At 36.2% G+C, this 23,717-nt stretch overlaps 1 protein-coding gene across 3 annotated transcripts in view; it reads left to right on the top strand.

Annotated features, from left to right (window-relative positions):
* LOC118051913 (serine/threonine-protein kinase TOR) overlaps positions 1-22,353 on the top strand; it is a 30,757-nt gene extending 8,404 nt beyond the window's left edge. For 2 of the 3 annotated variants that reach the window (XM_035062696.2, XM_073412477.1), the window contains 46 exons: positions 203-324; positions 464-566; positions 648-743; positions 1,419-1,549; positions 3,243-3,345; positions 3,422-3,604; positions 3,676-3,768; positions 3,893-3,928; positions 4,509-4,607; positions 4,694-4,792; positions 4,930-5,092; positions 5,538-5,662; positions 5,950-6,002; positions 6,790-6,913; positions 7,031-7,216; positions 7,820-7,972; positions 8,040-8,192; positions 9,642-9,713; positions 9,822-9,956; positions 10,076-10,137; positions 10,251-10,348; positions 11,595-11,704; positions 11,782-11,955; positions 12,054-12,119; positions 12,257-12,325; positions 12,432-12,542; positions 12,879-13,019; positions 13,120-13,248; positions 13,376-13,541; positions 13,636-13,850; positions 14,244-14,450; positions 14,950-15,063; positions 15,144-15,347; positions 15,631-15,711; positions 18,512-18,586; positions 18,667-18,733; positions 18,814-18,974; positions 19,085-19,258; positions 19,407-19,535; positions 19,624-19,707; positions 20,325-20,386; positions 20,465-20,537; positions 20,642-20,776; positions 21,197-21,370; positions 21,453-21,715; positions 22,051-22,353. In XM_035062696.2, coding sequence (XP_034918587.1) covers positions 203-324; positions 464-566; positions 648-743; positions 1,419-1,549; positions 3,243-3,345; positions 3,422-3,604; positions 3,676-3,768; positions 3,893-3,928; positions 4,509-4,607; positions 4,694-4,792; positions 4,930-5,092; positions 5,538-5,662; positions 5,950-6,002; positions 6,790-6,913; positions 7,031-7,216; positions 7,820-7,972; positions 8,040-8,192; positions 9,642-9,713; positions 9,822-9,956; positions 10,076-10,137; positions 10,251-10,348; positions 11,595-11,704; positions 11,782-11,955; positions 12,054-12,119; positions 12,257-12,325; positions 12,432-12,542; positions 12,879-13,019; positions 13,120-13,248; positions 13,376-13,541; positions 13,636-13,850; positions 14,244-14,450; positions 14,950-15,063; positions 15,144-15,347; positions 15,631-15,711; positions 18,512-18,586; positions 18,667-18,733; positions 18,814-18,974; positions 19,085-19,258; positions 19,407-19,535; positions 19,624-19,707; positions 20,325-20,386; positions 20,465-20,537; positions 20,642-20,776; positions 21,197-21,370; positions 21,453-21,715; positions 22,051-22,069 — 5,592 coding nt within the window. In that variant the 3' untranslated portion in view covers positions 22,070-22,353. The remainder of the gene's footprint in view (positions 1-202; positions 325-463; positions 567-647; positions 744-1,418; positions 1,550-3,242; positions 3,346-3,421; positions 3,605-3,675; positions 3,769-3,892; positions 3,929-4,508; positions 4,608-4,693; positions 4,793-4,929; positions 5,093-5,537; positions 5,663-5,949; positions 6,003-6,789; positions 6,914-7,030; positions 7,217-7,819; positions 7,973-8,039; positions 8,193-9,641; positions 9,714-9,821; positions 9,957-10,075; positions 10,138-10,250; positions 10,349-11,594; positions 11,705-11,781; positions 11,956-12,053; positions 12,120-12,256; positions 12,326-12,431; positions 12,543-12,878; positions 13,020-13,119; positions 13,249-13,375; positions 13,542-13,635; positions 13,851-14,243; positions 14,451-14,949; positions 15,064-15,143; positions 15,348-15,630; positions 15,712-18,511; positions 18,587-18,666; positions 18,734-18,813; positions 18,975-19,084; positions 19,259-19,406; positions 19,536-19,623; positions 19,708-20,324; positions 20,387-20,464; positions 20,538-20,641; positions 20,777-21,196; positions 21,371-21,452; positions 21,716-22,050) is intronic. The other variant, XM_035062697.2, reaches the window with a different exon arrangement.
* The last annotated feature ends 1,364 nt before the right edge of the window (positions 22,354-23,717 follow it).

The raw sequence follows: 23,717 nt of genomic DNA, 5'->3' as shown, positions 1-23,717 counted from the left end.
GATACTTCTCTTATTAACATCTTTCCTCCAAAAATAGAGAGTTGGCCATTATTTGGGCCTTTTGATTTTTATATTCTTCATTTGAGGTTTCTGTTTGGTTGCACTTCATATAACTCGGTTCCATAAAGTGTACGTGTCTGTTTTTGAATGCTTTTATGCCATCGTTTGTTTTTTTGGTAAATGGATATTGCTGTTGTGACAGGATTTTGACGTTAGAGAGTATGCAATCTCTGTGGCCGGGAGACTGTCAGAAAAGAATCCTGCATATGTTCTTCCTGCACTCCGTCGTCATCTCATACAGCTGTTGACCTATCTAAAACAGAGGTGATGTCAACAGTTAGCTATTGTGCTATCATACAAACTTATATTACTTGTAAAAATTATGATAATTTGGGTTGGATGAAAGAAGTTTTCTCAACCAATCTGTGAAGTTGTCTGATATTCAACTTTCCTGTGTTGTCAGCAGTGCAGATAACAAATGCAGAGAAGAAAGTGCAAAGTTATTAGGTTGTTTGATACGTAATTGTGAACAACTTGTACTTCCATACATTGCTCCAATACACAAGGTTTGATCTGTTTATTGTTTTTATTTTGTTTAGCTCTTCTAGTTATCTTCCTTCTTAAGATAATGGGTGTCCAATGTGCAGGCACTTGTGGCAAGACTTCTTGAAGGCACAGGAGTAAATGCCAATAATGGTATCATTAGTGGAGTTCTTGTAACTGTCGGAGATCTTGCTAGAGTGGTGGGTGGACTCTGGTTTTATAGATTGCTTGCAATTAGGAAAAAAAGAGTTTTTTTTTTTTTTAATTTCTGTGGTGGGGTTGGGTTTTGTGTTTTTGTTGTGTGCGTGCGTGTGGTTTGGGGGGGGGGGTGCTGTTATGAATTTGGGTTTGACGTCTCATTTGGAAATTCATTATCTGGGAAGAATATAAATCGTTGATTGGCCTTTTTGTCACGAGCCTTTGGTGATGCTAATAAGTTTTTCTGTTTCTCTCTTATTTCCATGATGCTTTTTAACATTTAAATACTCAGAAATCTTCTTGTGGCACTTTCTGTTGTTGATACAAGTAAGAAAGTCCAGCCTGCTTTTTAAGACCACATCTGGTTGCTTATCTTGTCCTCTCCGTCGATGTTAAACTGAAGTTTCAGCTGGACTAGGAATCAACCTGATTGCAACGATGTCTTTCAAATGTGCATTCAAGGACCTGTTTGATTTCATACTCATAACCCTACAAAGCATGAAGTCTATCTATGTAGTGCATTTCCAAGCCGGAACACTAGACCAAGGGACATGCTGTATCAGCTGTTTCCATATATGTTGTTTTGCATCCTAGCCTGATCTACATGTCTCTGTGTGATATATTCCCCCCTTATTCTGATGTGTATGTGGTTAATTTTGATTGTGATACTTGTTTAGGGTGGTTTTGCTATGAGGCAATATATTTCAGAACTTATGCCGCTGATAGTTGAAGCTTTGTTAGATGGAGCAGCAGCTACAAAGCGTGAAGTGGCTGTTGCAACTCTTGGGCAAGTTGTTCAGAGCACTGGGTACGTGGCATGCCATTTTGTCTCTTTGAAATCATGATAAATATTTTCTTTTCCATCCTTTTGTTTCATGGTTTTATTTGAATTGTAATTGGTAATGATATATGCTAATTTTTTTTTTCATGATTGAGATCATGTCGGGTTTTTCATCTTTTGGTCAGGATGGAGCGTAAGATATTTTTTCTATGCAACTTTTTCTGAAATTTCATGATTTCCACGGAATGCAGCAACAAAAAATTTCCAATAGTTATTTTTCATTTGGGATTGTTTTCATTTTGCTCTTCTATGCATGCTATAGATCATAAATAGTTCTTTCTCAGTAAAACATCTCACACCACAGAGAAAAAATGTTGCCAGTTGGATCTATAGTTCTACCATTTGATTTTGTAGTTGGACCATCTTAGATGACTCATTTATTCTATTCTATTTTTGACTCTTGATTAGAAATGTAGATGAGTGTTGGGCTAACAGCACATTCTTAAAAGCTGTGCATAAGGTCCCACATGCTCCTTCCTCTTCTCCTCTGTTTTTCTTCATTACATAATCTTGATGGAATAATTAGGGGTGAGCATTTTCGGTTCGGTTCGGTTTTTACTTAAAAAGCCAATCAAACCGATATTTTTTTAATTCAGAATCGAAACCGAACCGAAACCAGTTCAAACTGATCATTTTCAGTTTGGTTCGGTTAGTTGAGGAAAAAAATTGGAAAAACCGATACTATATAGTGGAAGTGCTAAGCGTAAAAAGTGAAGAAGCTTTGAAGCTAATCGAAGACAACGAGAGTAGCAGCTGATCTTCTACCTGATCTATCTACTATATTGATTGATATATTAGAGAGACCAAGTTCCTACGAGGGAAGAAAAGATTCACCAGCTCTATCGATTATCAAATCCCTGTACCTTTGTGAAAGACATCACATGTAATAGCTTACAAGGGAACGGGGAAAGGTAGAAACTTAGATTCAAAATAGAAGTTCCTAAGAGCTAAAAGGAATGGGGTCAGGGGTGGAGACTGACTGCCAAGGAGCGTAGTAGCTTGACTAGAGAATCAAAGAATAATGAGAGAATTAGAGAAGGAGAGTGGTGAGAGAGGGACAACTTGAAAGACATTTGGGAGAGGGGGGCGGCTGAGAGCTGAGGGATTGTGAAGTGTAGTTTTAGGGTTTCCTTTTATAGTGGGTTTAAATGTTGGTTGAACCGGTTCGGTTTGGTCCGGTTCAATCGGTTTAATATTTCAAAAGCCGAAACCGAACCGAACCGAACCGAACCGAACCGAACCAATTTTTTTCTTAGGCTTTTTAATCGGTTTATTCAGTTTTTTTTCTTAATTCGGATGTTTTGGTTAAATTTTTTCTAGTTTTTTTTGGTTTAATCGGTTTTTTGGCTCACCCCTAGGAATAATTCCATCCCGGGGAAAGTTGAACATCTAAATTAGCCAATTTCCTTCATGCAAGGAAAGATGGTTCAGTTGTCTATGAAGGTGTTTGAGAGACGCGTTTCCACAAAGTAGGAAATTCTATAGTGAATAATGTTGATGGGTTTTCTTTTTCCATCCTAGTATAGACAGCAAGGTCACAATGCAATGACTTTACTTTCACTTTTAGGATGTAGATAATATAAATTCTGGAGTCATTTGTAAGGTTTGCATTTTTTTTTATCATTAATGCTCGATCGGGGCCTTTTCTTTTTGCTGACAGGTATGTCATAACTCCTTATATTGAGTATCCGCAATTACTTGGCTTACTCCTCAAATTGTTGAATAGTGAATTAGGGTGGTCTACTAGACGTGAAGTACTGAAGGTAGCTACATGCCAACTAAAATGCTTGGCTATATCCTTTTAATTATTTGATGCAAGGTTAACTTTTTGGCTCTCAGGTTCTTGGCATCATGGGAGCTCTGGATCCCCACGTGCATAAACGAAACCAACAAAACTTGCCCGGTTCACATGGTGAGGTTGCCCGTGCAGCTAGTGATTCAGGTCAACACATCCCATCAATGGATGAACTACCTTTGGACCTTTGGCCATCTTTTGCTACATCAGAAGATTATTACTCAACGGTAGTGCTTATGTTGCATTTTTCATTGCTCTCATTCTTGTTCGTATTAACATTCCTTTTTGATGAATTTAGGTTGCAATCAACTCCCTCATGCGAATTCTAAGGGATCCTTCACTTGCTAGCTACCACCAAAGGGTGGTCGGATCTCTAATGTTCATATTTAAGGTAAATTATAACAGTGCATGCCATTTTTTTTTCATTGATAAGAATGACTGCACTATCTTAATTTCATTTTTGACTTCTGACACCATTAATCATTGTTGGGAATTTTTATGATCTGCGAGGTTAGTCAATGGGCCTTGGCTGTGTACCATATTTACCTAAGGTTAGTGAATTAATCTTCAGCTGTATTTATTCCTTTTCTTTTTTTCCTCATATATTCTTTCTATTGGAACTTAAGTCTTTGTGAATGAATGATAAATATCATGGGAAATGGCTTCCTTTTGCCTTCCACATTATCTCTTTATTTCTATGTGCTTCTATCTGCTGGATTTTCATTATCATGTTGCTTGCCCTTGTTTTAATCTTAACGTATCGACTCCTTTATTGGGAAGTTCACCTGGTTGCTTATTTTGCTCAATTTGATTTCTGGGCTTTAGCTCTAGTTGTGGTAGTCTGCTATCTTTCACTCACACAAAACTGGAAAATTTTTAATAACACAAGCTGATATCAGGAAGTTAAGAAAGAGTGTGTTTATTCAAAAGGTGAAGATAACTTTCCATGTTAATGTCATTGTTTGGTTTGGAACTTAAAAAAGTTTCTAGATAATATATTTATATTGTTGGATGATGTTAGTGCTTGTTTGGTATTTCATTTTTGTGAGCTGTAATTTTGTTTGGTATCCTGGACAGCATTTGTTGTTTTATACTTGATTAACATGTGTTCTCCTTTACTATTTTATGTAGGTTTTGCCTGATCTCTTTCACACTGTTCGTACATGTGATGATTGTCTTAAAGACTTTATAACCTGGAAGCTTGGAACTCTGGTATCTATTGTGCGCCAGGTGAGTTGTTATTTCTTGAAGTGATATGTAGTGCATTTTGGTACTTTTCTGTTAATGATATATTGGGTTTTTATGTGGTTGTGCAGCACATTCGTAAATATCTCCCTGAATTGCTCTCTCTAATATCTGAATTGTGGTCATCCTTCAGCTTGCCAGCTCCTATTCGTCCTCCTCGTGGCTTTCCTGTAAGTTATGTTTTCATTATTTGGTGTGGTTGGAATTACCTGCATGTCATGTTTGGAGGCTACTCTTGTAATTTATTGTGTTGGTCTCTTCCTCTTCCTCTCTCTCAAACACGCATGCTTTCTTTTTTTCTATTCAGGTTTTACATTTAGTGGAACAACTTTGCTTGGCTCTCAATGATGAATTCAGAAAGCATCTTCCTGTCATTTTGCCTTGTTGTATTCAAGTTCTAAGTGATGCTGAAAGGTGTAATGACTATAGCTATGTTCTAGATATACTTCACACGCTTGAAGTGTTTGGTGGTTAGTACTCTCATGAGACACTGGTTTTTTTCATTCTTCGATATATTTCTAGCAACTATTGTGAATCATTGTAATGCATTAGTAATCAAGTGGAAGAGTGTAAAGAATGTAGAACCTTCTCACTGCTGTATAGGAGTCTAGAATCTACTAGGAAGTTATGTGGCAAGACTTGGATAATGTGCTCTTCTATTTTTTAGTAATAAAAAATTGAATCAATGAAAATAATCTTGGGGTATGGTCTATGGACAACATTATTTTCGTTGTGGTGTTGTGTTGGAAAGGAAAGTGGTATTTTTTCATGAATACGTCAAAGAACTCCATCCTGGTTCTCATTCCACTTGGAATGCTTTCAGACTGGATGCTGCAGTGGATACAGAACATTCTGTTTTCCAAAATGCCAAATTGCAGCCTGAATAGAAATTCACATCATGCTTACACAATGTAGGGACATTGGATGAACATATGCATCTACTTCTTCCTGCGCTCATTCGATTGTTTAAAGTGGATGCCTCTGTGGATATAAGACGGGCTGCTATCAAAACTTTGACGAGATTGATCCCTTGTGTTCAGGTGGGCTCTCAGCTTGTAAAATCACTCCTGTTTTCCTGCATTAAAATAGCCCGCTATGATCGTTGCTTCGTGCTACCATGATAGGATCCAGATGGGTACTGTATATTTATCATATTGTCACAGTAGTTAAAGTGTTTTGCATAAATGGAATAAAAACATATCTCTTAATGTGTTCTAAAGCACTATCACCAAACACTTGCTAGCATGTGTATAGACACAAATGTATGCATGTGTAATTGAGGATTCCTGTACCTAATTGACATGTACTCTTATATTATTTTCTTCAGGTTACCGGTCACATTTCTGCTCTTGTGCATCACCTGAAGTTAGTGTTGGATGGGTAGGTTTCACTGCTTCCACTTTCTATATAGAGAACATGGTTTGGTTCCTGGTTGTGTTTGTGTGTGTATTCATGCATGTCTGTTAAAATCAAACATGGTCCTCTTAGTCCATTTTCCTTAATGATTCATGTTTCTGTTTGCCAATTTGAGTTAAACTTTTAAAAGGTGTACCTGTTTTCTTTTCATACCTTTCTTTAATTGATTCTCCTGTCCTATTTGATGGTTTCTGTTGCATGGAAGTCTCTTCTGTGTTGCTGGGGGGCTTTGTGAGGGAAAGTCCTCTTTTATGCTTATGTCCTTGACATGAAGTTGATTTACTTTCTGGTTTTTTCCCTATATCCTGACTTCAATAAGAGCAATCAGCTCAGTGGACAATTTCAGATCGTTTCTGACTCTACACTCAATCAGAGATTACCGATTTTAAGAGTAAATCAAAACCTTAGTTGTCGATGGTTTCTGGAATTAAATAGTTTTATTGATAAAGTCACGTTTCTGTATATTTAAATGATTGTCTTGACCCATATTTCAACCTTAGAAGAAAATCAAACATCAGTTCTTCTATGGTTCTGTAATTGTGTTTCCCCTCACTCTGAATTCCTTGCAAATTATAAAGATATTTGCTTGGTTTTAATTGGGGTTAGATTTTTTCACAATCTCTGTTTACTTCACCTTGGAGACAATATTGTAACTTTCATATGACATTTCCCCCCAATTCCATATTTTTTGTGCACATGTTGCATTTTTCTCTAGCATGATGCTCCAAATGTGCAAGCTTGTAATTTTCAGGAAGAATGATGAACTCCGGAAAGATGCTGTTGATGCACTCTGTTGTTTAGCTCATGCATTAGGGGAGGATTTCACCATTTTCATCCCATCAATCCACAAACTCTTGCTGAAGCATCGATTGCGGGTCTGTGCTTATTTGACTTGCTAATATAACAACGTTCTCTTGGGTTGCTGCATTATATTTCAGAATTGATATGACTATTTTTTCCGTAATTTAAATTTAAGTTCTTTCTGTTGTCAGCATAAAGAATTTGAAGAAATTGAAGGACGCTTGAGGAGACGCGAACCTATAATCTTGGGGAGTACAGCTGCACAAAGATTGAGCAGACAACTTCCTATGGAGGTTATTAGTGACCCTTTAAATGATATGGATAATGATCCTTATGAAGATGGGATTGACATGCAACGACATCTTAGAGGCTATCAGGTAACTTTGTCTTATGAGTGTATGCTCAATGGTTTTTGTTACTGATTTTTGTTTAGTATATAGGCTATACCAAGTCTTTAAGTAAAAGTCTAGGTTGCGAGCTCTGGATATTTTGTTAGCGTGCATGTAAGAAGCTATAAATATTAAATGATTTCTGTTAATTATTTCATGTGCATGGTTTTGATTGTCTAAAGATCATCCAACTTAAAAAGCATAAGCTATTAGGTGAGACCAGAACAGTTTTATATTACTTCCAGATATTTCCTCAAGTTATAGCCCATAGGGCTTGAATCTTGGACAAAACTCGGGCATTTACCAAGTTAGAAGCATGCCATACACGTAGTAGCATTCTAGCACTGACTAATAAGCCATAATACTGGTTCATTGTACTTATCTAAAAATTTTGTAGAATCCTATTCTAAAATTTTCTATTGGAGACCTACCCTTGATAGATGAATTACCCATGCTTTAAGCCCAATTGGTTCTTGTTTGAGAGGGCATGTTAAAAATATTGACTTTAGTGTTCTGGTGCGTGGCATTTTATCTCAACCATGCCTGCATTATTGTCTTGCTGTGTGGTTTAACTAATGTAAGTTTGTGCAGGTTAATGATGGTAGATTACGTACTGCTGGAGAGGCTTCTCAGCGCAGTACAAGAGAAGATTGGGCAGAGTGGATGAGGCATTTGAGCATTGAACTTCTAAAGGAGTCTCCTTCTCCGGCATTACGAACCTGTGCAAGGCTTGCACAGTTACAGGTATGGACAATAGCACTGTTTATCAACCTACCCTTGCTGTTTCCATTCTGATCCACAGCTTTTGTAGCCTTTTGTTGGACGAGAGTTATTTGCTGCTGGTTTTGTTAGCTGCTGGGCACAACTGAATGAGGCTAGTCAGAAACATTTGGTTCGGAGTTTGGAGATGGCATTTTCATCCCCAAATATTCCTCCAGAGATTCTAGCAACACTCCTTAACTTGGTATGTCGGGTTGGGATTTTGTTTTTTATTAATAATTTAAGAAACCACATTGTGGTGTAAGATGAAATTTTTTTTTTCCATCCTTGTGCACCAGAATCCATTGCTCAGTTTGTTAAGTGTGTGAAAGCTATTATTTATTGTTTTGTTTTTTAGTAACCAACTAAAAATTTCCCTACAACTAAACAGTTGGAGGTTTGTATAGCTATGTATTTAAAACCCCGTGACCTGAATAGATAACTCTCTGTTTGACCACATGTCAGCCTGACTTCATTTTGGCAATGATACTTCTTCCAGATATTCATGCTACAGGTGGCTTAGAAACAATTCAATGAAACTAGTCCCTTTTCTTCTATTTTGCCCTTTTTATCAGCATAGGAATGGGCAATAAATTTTGGGCAAAGCTTGCTAGAGTAAGTAAAGCTCAAATTATTTATGGTGTTCCATTTCTTCCACATTTGAAAATTTAAGTTCAAAATTTCCCAAACTTTAGGCCACTATATAACTTTTATGAGGATTTACCTGAATCTTCACATGATGCATAATTTTGCAATTAAAAAATGTTTCGGTAATGGTCCTGATTTCTCATGAAATGAATCTGGTGATGTTTATCCTTTTGTGGTTGCCCTTATTAATGATAATTGGAAATTTGGATTGTGCATTGAGATTAAAGGAACAGATTATGAGGACATGCAAGATTTAGTTGTCTAATCCATTGCCATCATTAAGAAGCTGTCCTATGCTATTGTCTCTGATCACCGATTCCAGCATTATAAAATTTGTCAAGAGGAGTCATTGTGATGCTGGACAGCCTTGAAAATTGAAATTTTAGTGTTTTAGATGGGAATTTGGTTAGGGTGTAATGTATGTTGAATGGGGTTTTGGATTAAAGATGTGTTTTAGGAGAATTTGGGGGTTGATTTGGGCTGTGAATAATAATAAGTGATTGTAGCATTAAGAAATTAAAATATAAGAAAGAAGAAGAAAGAGTGTTTAGTGAAAAGGAAGAGGAAGAAATAACACACGGTTACAGTCCTTAAACCAAATCAAATACTTGTAATTTCATTTTAAATTCCTAGATGCACCAAAAACCCTAGTAGTCCTGATCTAAACACAAAATAAAAATCTAAATAGGAAAGGAAAACACAATAAAAAAACTCCTACCTATAGTCCATGTCCTAAATAAACTAAGATTCTGAATTGTATTAACATTCCTGATTAAATCAAATCCCTAAATACTCTAGTTTTACAGGATATGTTAAAATATACAGTAACTGTAATTTCTAAACCTTTCTCTCTCATTGACCTCATCTCATTGTTTCATCTTGGGTCCTACATTGTGAAAAGGAAGTTAAAAATAATGTATGTAGTCCTTGGGAATTTTGACATGCTTGCCCTGTTCTGCTATTAGATGAAGGGTTCACTGTTTTTCTAATTGATGTTTCTTTGTAGGCAGAGTTCATGGAACATGATGAGAAACCTCTACCTATAGACATCCGCCTTCTTGGTGCTCTTGCAGATAAGGTTTTTTCCTACTAATAAGCAACTCTATAACTGCATAGCCCTCATGCTTCTGTCTATATTAAAAGATGTATATTTCATTCTTTGTTTATGGTGAATGCTACATTCCAGTGCCGTGCATTTGCCAAGGCTTTACATTATAAAGAAATGGAATTCGAAGGTTCACGCTCCAAGAAGATGGATGCCAATCCTGTTGCTGTAGTTGAAACTCTCATTCATATAAATAATCAGTTACACCAGCATGAGGTATGTTTTGAGGAAGAGCAATGTTTTACTTCTTGTACCTTTCAGCTGCCTCTTAAAATCTTTCTGTCAGTTTGTCTTAATCTCTGATCATTCTTATCTCATCCATTGTTGATTCTTAGGCTGCTGTTGGAATATTGACCTATGCCCAACAACTCTTGGATGTTCAACTTAAGGAGTCATGGTATTATCAAGCATTGACGTGAAAGGAATATATATCTGCACTATGAATAAAACATCGATGTTTATTGTATCAGATAAAAATAACTTATACTTTAATTTTCCTGCATTTTTTAGGTATGAGAAGCTGCAACGTTGGGATGATGCTCTCAAAGCATACACTGTCAAAGCCTCCCAAGTTTCAAGTCCACATCTTGTACTGGAAGCTACATTAGGTTTGCTTTAATTAGTCCATGTTGGTTGTTACGACTGCTTGATTTATTTTCATTTCTATAGTTAATTTATTGGAGTCATTCCATCATACCAGCCTAACTTTTTATATCAAAAATCTGATCTTGGCTCTTTTTTCCTATGTGACTTAAAATGAAGAGGAAATTGGTGGAATCAAATTAAGAAATCGACTGTGATATCAGGGAACCACTAATTTCTTAAAGCTAGTTCATGTATATACTGGTTGTATCAAATGTTCAGTATGGCTTTTCATGGGTCAGGATAGCCTAGGAAGTCAGATGTCCAATAAGGATTCTCTCTTGTGTTTTTTCTTGGTCTATGGGGAGGCACATTGGTTGCAATCTGAGTATTCCTTTTTTGTCTCTTCCATAATATGTGTGGGTTTCGATCCAATTTTTTTGGTATGATGCCAAGTTGATGCAGCCTGGGAAGAGGAAAACAACACTAAACATAAATTATAGCTGAATATTGACTAAACCAGCAAAGAAAATTGAAGTTGGAACAAGAAAAGGAGATCTGAAGTTCACAGAGAAATCTCTAAAATCTGAAATTGATTGATAGGATTTAAAACATTGACTAGTAAAAATATCCCCAGTAGACAATCATACTAGTTAAGACTCTAGTCCTATTTCTTGTAGGAAAATGTTCTCTCATTTAGAAGTCAAATGTTAATCACATGACAACTAAATAATCCAAATAACTTAGACTTTTATAGCTAAAAGAAAATTAATACGGAAAATATTAGAAACCTCGTGCATTACAAGTGACTACTAGCTAAGCTAACCTGTATCCTCTCTGCTTTTATTGACTAACTGCATGGCTTTGCTTTTAGTCTTTTCTTGTATCCAACTTGACGAAGCTTGTCAGATGATTTCTGTCAAGGGCTGTGATTGCTAACAGTAGTAAGTATCGGTTCTTACAGGATGAGCCATGTAGGATGTCCCTTTTGGTTTGCTGAAAGATCATCTTTGAATGAAGCATTTTTTATTGGAGATGGAAGCCACCTAGAGGAATTGGGTCATTGGGCCTGCATTACCTTGATGGCCTATTCTTGCAATGACATCCCCCTTAAATCATCCGTTTAGATATTGAACTTCATAGTCAACTTCCTCCCATGTTTTTTTACAATTTGAGGGATGGGGATGCATTACGTTTTTATGCTTCCATATTCCAAGAGTTTAAAGATCTTGACTTATGTCCTGAAATTAATCATCCTTGTGTTCTATGCAGGGAGGATGCGTTGCCTTGCTGCTTTAGCTCGTTGGGAAGAGCTTAACAACCTATGCAAGGAATATTGGACACCAGCTGAGCCATCCGCTCGATTGGAAATGGCTCCATTGGTTGTTTTCTGTACTCAATGCAGATTTTTTAACTTAATCCCTGTGCATGCTTATTTTTTGTGATGCGCTTGTTTCAGGCTGCCAGCGCTGCTTGGAACATGGGTGAATGGGATCAGATGGCAGAATATGTGTCTCGGTTAGATGATGGTGATGAAACCAAAATTCGGGGTTTGGGGAATACTGCTGCTAGTGGTGATGGAAGTAGCAACGGCACATTTTTCAGGGCTGTGCTTTTAGTTCGTAAAGAGAAGGTACTCTTTGAATTAGATCTATATTAATTCCAATTTATTTGCTTTTTTTTTTTTTTCTGCATGGTTAATCACTTCATTGTTACCATTGTTTCTGCAAGTATGATGAAGCTCGTGAGTATGTTGAGAGAGCTAGGAAGTGCTTGGCAACTGAGCTTGCTGCTTTGGTTAGTTTCTTATTTCATTACTACACTTCCAATGAAGCATGGGTTTTCAAGTCAGCTTTTGCATAAATGACTTCTCTTTCCAGATGAAGTTCTTTCTTATCTACTATTATGATATCTCAAGTTATTTTCTTCTCTAGGTTCTGGAAAGCTATGAACGTGCTTACGTAAATATGGTCCGTGTTCAGCAGCTGTCAGAACTAGAGGAGGTTTGCTCAATAGTTTATGAGAATTCATCAACCTTTTTCATTCTATTTCTGCATACAGGCATGGAAATTAAACTGGAGTATGGAGTGGTAATTTGATTTTTAACAGGTCATTGACTATTGTACACTTCCTGTGGGAAATCCTGTTGCTGAAGGACGGCGGGCCCTTATTCGAAATATGTGGACAGAGAGGATACGAGGAGCAAAGAGAAATGTTGAGGTAGAGATGATTTTATACTCTCTCTCTCTCTCTCTCTCTCTCTCTCTCGCACGCATTCTTGTTTCCTGCTAACTGACTGAAGTTGAGATATTTTCCTGCAAGTGAATATTGCTAGATGTGATGTGGTGGTATATGAGGTTTCCAGGATGTATGATTGTGAAAATGATGTCACCTGAGGATGAGTAGTTCATGGCATTGAAAGCTAGGTTAAAAAATATAGGAAGTCGACGAGAGTTTATTGACAATTGCTTCCCACTTTTAGTGAAAAGCTTTTATGGATAGTGACAATTGTTTTTGCTCTGATCTGTTTGACCATTTTTATGCTTGATTTTTCAGGTCTGGCAACTTCTTTTGGCTGTAAGAGCACTTGTACTGCCTCCAACGGAAGACATTGATAATTGGCTCAAGTTTGCTTCTCTTTGTCGAAAAAGTAATCGGATTAGTCAGGCTAGATCCACTTTGGTTAAACTTTTACAGGTCAGTGGTACATGTCTTGAGAAACTAACAAAGATGTTAATTTTGGGATTGACTTTCATTTGTCTTTGCATGCTGAAATCTTGTTTTGTATTGTAAACAGTATGACCCTGAGACAAGTCCTGAAAATGTGCGATACCGTGGGCCTCCTCAAGTAATGTTGGCATACTTGAAATATCAATGGTCACTTGGGGAGGATCACAAGCGAAAAGAAGCATTTGCTAGGTTGCAGGTGTGTATAACTGATTTAGCTGTGACCGTGTCAGACACAATTACCATATTCATATAGTCTCATTTGCTATTTCTGATTCTGATTCTCTTGCTACATATTTATCTTAACTGCCCAATCACTTTTACAGGATTTGGCCATAGAGCTTTCAAGTGCCCCAAATATGCAATCAATCACACCAACAGGTTTAATGGGCAGCATGGGTCAAAATGTTCATCTCCTGGCACGTGTATACCGTACACTTGGAGCCTGGCAGCGGACACTTTCTCCTGGTTTGGATGATGATTCCATACAAGGTGGCTGCTTCCTTTCCCCACTAATTTCTGCAAGAAATTGAGTTTTTCTAGTCTTATTTTTTTTTTTATTCACATTTTTTTTCCTTTTGTGCAGAGATTCTTTCATCATTCAGGAATGCTACCCAGTATGCAACAGAATGGGGAAAAGCATGGCACTCATGGGCTTTGTTCAATACAGCAGTGATGTCACATTATACATTACAAGGGTTACCAAATGTAGCCTCACAGTTTGTTGTTTCTGCGGTCACTGGATATTTTCATTCAATAGCCTGTGCAGCAAATGCTAAAGGGGTTGATGATAGTTTACAGGTAAATAATACTCATATATAGGCTTCCTAAAAGAAAGCGGACACCATCTATTGACTAAAGCTTTCACTATAAACTTTGGTCTTTTCGTTGATGACTTTTCTATTTGTTCTTCTTTCGACATTATAGCTTTAGTCACTCTCTGTTGAATAGGCTCCTTGTTGGTTGTTACAAGAGATGGAGATTATGGTGGGAATCTGGTCATGATTTCAATGAACTGCAGTTTGTACTTTCAAATTTATATGGAGATGTCTTAGCTTGTATATGATCATTTTTAATACTGTTGGTATGAATTTATATCGTGATGCCTGCATTTTTTGCAAGGGAGAGGAGTGTTGTTTCTTATGCATTGTTTCCCATTTTCTGATATGTTATTAATTGTGCTATATTTTTCAGGATATACTCCGCCTTCTTACCTTGTGGTTCAACCATGGAGCTAGTGCAGAAGTTCAGATGGCACTGCAGAAAGGATTTGCTCATGTTAATATCAACACATGGCTTGTTGTTCTACCTCAAATTATTGCCAGGATACATTCAAATACCCATGCTGTGAGAGAACTAATTCAATCACTACTTGTGCGAATTGGACAAAGTCATCCACAGGTGAGCATTTTCCGCTTGATGCTTTCCAAATTGATAAACATGATGTCTTAGGTGGGGCTATTGGATGGACGAACTGAGATATAAAATTGTTGAGTATGTGCATTGGATCTAGAATTCCATTTAACAATCCAGGACATTTTCAAATCAATTTTGCACTATAAAATGTTATTTGTTTATTGTTTCTTTGAGTTAATATTCTGTTGTATCTCATTTCTTCAAGCATGGATAAAAACTTCTGAAAGTGAGAAAATCCTAATTGAATTGAAGTAAAAAACACAAGTTCTAAAAATTCTTCTTGCAGTAACTAGATTTTGACTGCTCTATACCTAAAAGGTGGGAATCTTCCTTTATTCAACACGTGGAATCTCTTCCAACACATTCATAAAGTTTACTTTGGATGCACAAGTTTTACTTTGCATGTAGATTCTTAAGATAGATGTCTCTTAACTCAAATGCTTCTGGACCTCTGCATGTATTTGAGGAATTGATATCTTTGCAGGCTCTTATGTATCCTCTTCTTGTGGCTTGTAAATCTATAAGCAATTTACGTAAAGCAGCTGCTGAGGAAGTGGTAAACAAAGTTCGAAAGCATAGTGGTGTGCTTGTGGATCAGGTTAATTAAGTGTTCTCTTTGCAATCAATTAATTGTTTGTTGTAGTTTGGTTTATCTTAATAACGATCTTTTATATGTAGGCACAACTTGTATCGACGGAATTAATTAGAGTTGCTATACTTTGGCATGAAATGTGGCACGAGGGACTGGAAGAAGCAAGTCGTTTATATTTTGGCGAACATAACATCGAGGGAATGCTAAAGGTGCTAGAGCCTCTGCATAAAATGCTCGAGGAGGGTGCTGTGAAGGATAATGTTACTATAAAAGAGAGAGCATTCATTGAGGTAGCTATTAATACTATTGCAGTAGTCATTTCATATTTTTGCTCTGCGGTATCTGCTATCAGTGCATATGATCTTAATTTGAAACTGTTTTGATTTTTTAAGCACAGTTCAATTATTGAATTCTGGATCTTGCCTTTTTTTAGTCCGAATGTGCCATGTTTTTATTCTGAATCTTGAAACCTATTTGTAATTCTTGAATCGGGTCATTTCTTGAAGCATCTAGCATTATGGCACTGTTTTGTTTATACATTTAGCTGATAACCATAAGCTGTTATGACTGCAGGCATACCGGCATGAATTGTTAGAGGCATGGGACTGTTGCATGAAGTACAAGAGAACTGTAAAAGAGGCGGAGCTTACTCAGGTATGATAGCTTGAGGGAATGATTTATGCGAGTTTTTATTAAGGTCTTTTCTACTAGTTAAGAAAATGACAAGCGTTTCTTGTGTGTGCATGAACCTGCCTAGGGGTGGATGGTTTGGTTGGAAAATCTTTGTTTTTTATGAACACCATTTTCAGATTTGCAAACATGGATCTTTTCCTTGTTGCCTTTTATACTTTCACGTCAAAGCATCAAAAACATCAACAAATTTTTAGATTGCCACTTAGTTTCATTAGAGTACCAAAACCTCTTTACCTATGATTCAAGAGCCATTTTTTTCTTTCAATTTACTCCCTTTCTATTATTTTTCAAGTTTTTGTTGTTTAAACAATCCAAATAACTGTACATGCATTTGTCTTGCATGCAATCACCCTTGTAGGTTGCAGTTTAAGCCAAGTCCATTAAGGACATAATTTAGGTGAAACTAGATCATTGATCTATATTAAGCTGTGGGTGAGGTCAAAATTTTTTTGAACGTAGGAAAAATGTTCAAATATTGTGAATTTTTTTTTTAGTGGAAAAATAATTTAAACCTTGTGGGGGTTGGCTTGATGTGACCTAGTTGACTTTTCAGGTTCACAAGCAATCCGGACGACCCATAAAAACGTAGTTTGACTCATAAATTTTCAAGATGACATTTTTTTTAATATTAAGATAACAACATAGTGGATTGACTTTGTTCAACCCGGTTTAACATGTAAAATCCGTGACCCGAGTTATAAGACTGATAATCTCATGGAAAACAAATCAAAATAAAATATAAAGCCTAATTTCCAATCAACTCAGTGCTAAAGGATGAAATTGAAAATAAAAACCTAAAAAAGCAACCTGAGTTAACTTGTTAAACTTGTGTCTCGAAATATAAGACCAAGATAACTTTATAGAAAGAATATTGAAACAAATTATGAAGTTCAATTCCTGATCAGTTCAATGTCAAAGGATGAGACTTAAAAAAAAAAAATCAACTAAAAAAACACAAAAAATGACTCAAATCAATCCGCTAAACCCATGACCTGGATCATACTATCGAGAAAACCTCATAGAAAGAAAATAATAAAAAAACAACCTGATATAACCCAAATTAACTTGCCAAATCTATAACTCTGGTCTTGAGACTGAGATAACCTAATAAAAAGCAAATGATGAAGCTCAATTCCTAAAAGATCCTGTTGGATCTAATGTTCAATGATGAAATTTGTAAAAATTTTAATCAACAAATGACACAAAAAATGAGCCAAGTAATATGGGTTTAACTCGTCAAGTATTATTCTCGGGTCATGAGACCAAGATAACCTTACAAAAATCAAACAAAAATAAATTATGAAGTTTAATTCTCAATCAAACACAATATTAAATCATGAAATAAAAAAGTGTCAATTAAAAAAAGAAAAAAAAATGAGTCAACAAGATTAACTTGTCAAACCTGTAACTTAGGTCAAGAGATGGGGACAACTCAATAAAAATCAAATCTAATGTTGAAGGACATAAGATCGAGATAACCTCTTGGAAAGAAAATAAATCACCTGGTTAATATACCAATACTCGTTACCTTGATCACGAGACTAAGATATCCCTATGAAAAACAAATCAAAACAAATTATGAAGATCAATTCTCAACTGACCCAATATTTAATGATAAAACTGGAAAAAAATAAATTAAATAACACAAAAAAACAACTTGAGATACTCAGGTTTACCTGTTAAGCACTTTTCCTAGGTCATAAGACCGGATTAATGTAATAGAAAGCTAATAAAACAAATTATGAAGTCTAGTTTTCAATTAATCAAATATTAAAGGATGAAATTTAAAAAAAAAAGGTTAAATAAGGAGAAAAAACCCAGTCAACTGGGTTAATTCACCAAACCCGCAATATGTGTCATGAGAGTAGGACAACCTAATAAAAAACAAATTTGATATTAAAGGATAAAATTAAAAAAAAAATTGAAAAAAAAAAACCAAAGAAAAAAAAACAAAGGCAAAGGTTTTTTTTATAGGGCTGGGGAAAGTACTATTCATTACTACAGTTCTTTCCCCACATATTTTAGTGTATTGTTAATATACTCTTTCTACTCTCTCTAAATGCTGATGCAACAACAAAGCCTTAATCTAACAAGTCAGGGCCAGCTACATGTATCCTTTTGCATTATTTGGTGTAATCATAAACCATATCCATCTCCATATTAAGGCTGTTTAAGTCATTTGATATCACTTCCATCCACAATATTTGGTCTCCCTCCTCCTTCCACAATCCCCTTTTGATTTCTCTGACTCAGTGCCTCTAGTGGCCTACTCTAAACATACCCAAATCATCTTAGTCTCAATTTATCTCCAATTTTCTGAACAGTGGAAAATTGGTTAATTTCTAACATTTCCTCTTTTTTGTTTGTTGCCATCAATCCATCTTAGCACACAAATCTCAACCACACTCATTTTATGGGTATGCTGTTTTCTTGCCCGAGATTCACTCTTATACAACTTGGTTCACTCCTATACAGCATGGTTGGCCTACTGTGTCATGTGGAGCATACCTTGCACTGATAAAGTTTTTTTTTTTTATTTATATATATATATTATTTGATGGAAAGGTAAGTTTTGAATGAAAATATGTATGAACGAAGAATGAGGAATACACCTGAAATACCAAGAGGAGGAACATCTTTTTCCATAGCTGAAATAATCTAGTCACATTTTAGGCTTACTTAGTTGAAGCTATGGATGGGGAAGTGTGCGCTTGTATCAAAACTGAGAAGAAGCTAATGATATGAACTATAATTTGAACAGGCATGGGATCTATATTATCATGTCTTCAGACGAATAGACAAGCAGCTTCAAGTCATGACGACTCTTGACCTGCAGGCAAGAATGATATATCTTTATGTTGATATTTAGCTTGTTATTGAAATGGAACTAACCATTCTCTGGTTGTGGAAAAATAGTCTGTTTCTCCTGAGCTGGTAGAATGCCGTAATTTGGAGCTTGCTGTTCCTGGAACATATCGTGCTGGTAATCCTAATTACAAGACTTATTAATTATCAAACCTCACTTTCCTGGCTAATCCTTCAACTCGGTTTCTCATGCTTCAGATTTACCAGTAGTAACAATAGCATCATTTGCACCTGAGCTTGTTGTCATAACATCAAAACAGCGACCCCGGAAATTGACTATTCATGGGAGCGATGGGGAAGATCATGCCTTCTTACTGAAAGGACATGAAGATTTGCGCCAAGATGAACGTGTAATGCAGGTAAACTATATTTTGCACTTGAGATATTTATTACTGTGCTCTGTTGTGCTAGATGTTACTATTTGGGTCTAATTGCTGGTTAATGCTAAAAATCCGTTGGCTGTTGTCAGCTGTTTGGATTGGTGAATACTCTGCTGGAGAATTCAAGAAAAACTGTGGAGAAGGATTTGTCTATTCACCGATATGCTGTAATTCCATTATCTCCAAACAGTGGGTTAATTGAATGGGTTCCTAATTGTGACACACTACACCAGCTTATTCGAGAATATAGGGATGCCAGAAAGGTACATTAAAGTTTATTCGTGAGTAATGGAGTGGTGGGGTGATGACTGTTGAAGTATCTGCCTTCTTGTGTTTATTATATGGTTATGTCGGTATTTTGTCATGAGACAGCTGCAATTGATGGATTCCTGTTTGTCAAAATCATTTCAGATCACCCTAAATCAAGAGCACAAATACATGCTCAGTTTCGCTCCAGATTATGACAATTTACCACTCATAGCTAAAGTTGAAGTCTTTGAGTATGCTCTTGACAATACTGAAGGGAATGACTTGGCTAGGGTATGGAATGAAAATTCATCTCTTCAATATTTAGTTCTTCCTCCCCTGTGGAAACTATTTCACTTTACCAAGTAATGTTATCTGCCAGGTTCTTTGGTTAAAAAGTCGCACTTCTGAGGTATGGCTAGAAAGGCGAACAAATTACACACGGAGTTTAGCAGTTATGAGCATGGTATGTGTTCACCTTGTATTATTGTTTAGCAGTCATGGATATATTATGTGTCTGCCTTGTATTATTTAACAGCTTTCTTAAAGGATTCCATCACATGATTAATGAATCTCTCAATGAATGTCATTATATTGCCATTCTAGCTGACTGGTAAGTTTTCCAAACAAACTTGCCAAATAATTGAATCGTGTTTTTGGTTTAACTTGAATACTTCACCGGGGATGACTTTTTGGCCATAATTTGACAATCATTTCTGATTCCATATAGTTGAATAGTGTCTAAAAGATTTAGGACATAGAAGCAGATAATCCCAAATCATCCGGTCCTTTATGCCTTTGAACTGTTCCAGATTATGAACAGGGAAATAAGGTCGTGATGCATCTAGTTGTTGGATTCGAAGTTTTAACTTCTAACCAAAGAAGTTGTTGCTGGCCATCTCACGTGCTTTTGTCTACTAGGTTTTTTAACGTTGCTTTGTTTCTATCAAATAAATTAATAAAGCTGCTTTGTTTTCATTCAGGGCTCCTACAATCTTTTCCTTTTAATTCACTCTCTTTATTGTTGAGTTTTTGATTTTTTGAAAACATGGTAATTATTTAACGCTAATTGCTTTTTCTCAGGTTGGTTACCTTCTTGGCTTAGGTGATCGACACCCTAGTAACCTTATGCTGCATCGCTACAGGTATATAATGACTTGAACAAATCAGAGGAAAGAAAAGTGCTAGTTTATGGGATTAATCATACTACTTATGTTTTTTAGTGGGAAGATCTTGCATATTGACTTTGGAGATTGCTTTGAAGCTTCAATGAACCGGGAAAAGTTTCCTGAAAAGGTGCATTCTAGAAAATACTGCATTATCATGCGCTTCCTAATGCACATGATGGTTCTTTGAATTTAAAATGTGGCAGTATGCTTAAAATTATATTTTCAATGTAGGTTCCTTTCCGTTTGACAAGAATGCTTCTGAAAGCTATGGAGGTTAGTGGTATAGAGGGTAATTTCCGCTCTACTTGTGAAAATGTGATGCAAGTTCTCCGAACACACAAGGACAGTGTTATGGCCATGATGGAGGTATGAACACTGAAGTTTATTTTTCTATTTAGTACTTTTATGAGCCTACTACATAGGGAAACTAAGATCAAATTAATTGCATGCTTTGAATATCTTCTGAAAGTCCACAATTGTAGAACAGTGGATACTGGTGAAAGCAACAGCAATCAATGAGTATACAAGAAGTTTAAAAATTTGCAATATTACAAATGATATAAGACTATTAATTGTGTGAAAAACAAGTATACGTGTCATTTCATAACTTATAAGAAATTTATAGTGTTGAGGTAAATATATCCAGTTCAAGGAAGAAAAAAGGTAAAGGTTTCCAGTTGGTTAATATATTGGTCTGGTTTTCAATACAATGCTAAAAGGAAAATATAGATTCTTGTTTGTTGAAATGACAATAAGGTAAGTCAATCCGGTTCCCCTATTTTTCAGGCTTTTGTTCACGATCCCCTCATCAATTGGCGCCTTTTTAACTTCAATGAGGTCCCACAAATGTCAATGTTCACCAATAGTCATGTCCCTGCTGTTGTGAATGCCGAGGAATCTGCTCCTAGTAGGGAGCTCCCTCAACCTCAACGCAGTGCTCGTGAGAGGGAACTTCTTCAGGTATCATATAGTATCTTAAATGCAGGAACCTTTGCAATAATGTTCTTCAATGATGTTTATACATTCAATTGGTTTTATGCAGGCTGTTAATCAGCTTGGTGACGCTAATGAAGTTTTGAATGAGCGTGCTGTGGTTGTCATGGCCCGGATGAGTAATAAACTGACTGGACGTGATTTCTCCACTCCTTCATTTACTGCAAGCTCTATCCAACATGCAGTAGATCACAGCTCCTTAATTTCTGGAGATACTCGTGAAGTAGATCATGGCTTATCTGTTAAATTGCAAGTTCAGAAATTAATTATTCAAGCCACATCACATGAAAATCTGTGCCAAAATTATGTTGGGTATGATGCCAGTGTGCCTTCCCGCCTTTTTTTACTTGTTTTATGCACACTCAAAGTTTTGTAACAAGGTGGCAAACACTGGCCAGTATGTCTTTCAAGATGACATGCGGGTCAGTGTTGCTTTTGTTGGTATAACATGCATGGTTTCATTTAACTTGTTAGCAGAAATGACAGCTGAACGAAGGTTGCATTGAACAGTTCCTTTTCACTTTTAATTTCATCATAAAAAGTTTGTTTCATGTCATTCTTGTCATCTAATTTTGCACTGATTGAAAGAACAACTCTACAAGTTGGCAGACTTTGTTAACTAATGACTTTCACGTCTTACTTTCCAGGTGGTGTCCGTTTTGGTGAAGGGAAGCAACCCTGTTGTATGAAGTGTACATGGTTCAGTCACAGTGGATCTCGAGACGTCCTGGTTTGCATTTTTTCTCATTGTAACTTCTGTATATAGATACCAGTTTGAAGCAACGAAAGTTGCATGTATTCTTGTATAGTGGAATGGCATTTAAAATGTATGGGAATGACCATCATCCCCGCAGTATCGCTGCTATTTATTCTCCGCTGTGTATTTCATCCTTGTGACATTTGCAAGAATCGGAATTTCAGTTACGGTAAATATTGTTCGTTTGGTTTCACATGGGTGTCATTTATCATTTCCTCCCTCCCACCAAGTACTTTCTGTGACATCTTGAACTATGTAACTTCCTTGACGTGACCTATTCGCAAATTTAGATACAGTGCATAGCGTTGACATGACCATTTCAATTTACGTGGAAAAATATATATTTTTCCGTACTTGTACAAAAGGATGCAAATTTGTATTTTGGTCTGTTATCATTGTCGTACTTTATGTAAATGTATGGAACACTGTATTTAGCGGAACTTAGATGGCATTGGCATGAAAGCCTCATATTTTGTCATGTTTTGATGTAGTGGGAAGGGAGATAGTAATTGGTATTTGGAGGTATACTTGTCTTGTGTTGCTAAAGGAAACGGCCTCTAACATTTTCCTGCTGTTTCTTGCTTAGAGAAAAACGCAGATCAAAATGAAAAATGCCACTCGTAGAACATCCGTCCAGAGATTCCTCAGTCTAATGGAGGATTCGTTTGAATGCTTGGTATGCAAAGACAATGATTGGGTGCGCATGAAAGTAAGGCCTAAGCCTGTACCAGGGTCAGCTCCGTTTTCAAGTACCTGGTTTCGGCATTATGAAGATTTTTGCAGGTGTAGTATACTGATCTTTACATCTCCCGAATCAAAGCGGTGTTGATTGTTGTGACAAAACTTTAACGGAGGAGATGAATTCTGAGCTAAGATTTAAGTCATTGTTGTTTTTCAAAGCATGGAAGAAGGGCAAGCACCTGTCTCTTGTATAGTCATCCAGTCGGTCTTTGGACATCCTTAATAAATTATAGATACAATAAGCTCATTCTTTAAGTCCATAATGCTCAAAACCATCTAAGGAAGGAAGAAGCTGAATTTGAGACAAAACTTTAAAGCCTAAAGATTAACATTAACATTAATTAATTAATTAATAATAAATAAATAACTTTGTGGCTAAAACACTGTATCAAGACAATGACAGATCATTGTGGAGGCTATTTGGACTTGCATTGTGAATTTTTTATTTTTTTTTTAACTTAAAATCGCATATTTTTTGTTGACCTTTTTCTTTTTCAAGAAAGAACAGACAGGCTCTAGAAAAAAAATTTCATCCCAGATCTCATATTTCTCTTAGTTTTTTTGAAAGAATTCCTTAAATTTCCCTAATCTAAAGGCAAGCAGGACTCTAATCTACCCTCGACGATGAAAGAATTGAAAGTGACTAAATTGAAGGAGTAAAAAATGCATAAAATAAGGTCTGCTCTGTGATGCTGAAGATGTTGTTATTTGCCAAGCAGCTTCTGAAATGGATCACAAAATGTAAGAAAACCTAGAAAAGATGCGCTTTTTGAAACCCTGAATCTTTTATGCTTTTTTTTTTTTGCAATTTCATAT

Source organism: Populus alba, chromosome 11 (genome assembly GCF_005239225.2).
Source record: "Populus alba chromosome 11, ASM523922v2, whole genome shotgun sequence".
NCBI classification, from domain to species: domain Eukaryota; kingdom Viridiplantae; phylum Streptophyta; class Magnoliopsida; order Malpighiales; family Salicaceae; genus Populus; species Populus alba.
Note: the sequence above shows the minus strand (reverse complement) of the source record. Positions and strands in the feature narration are given on the sequence as shown.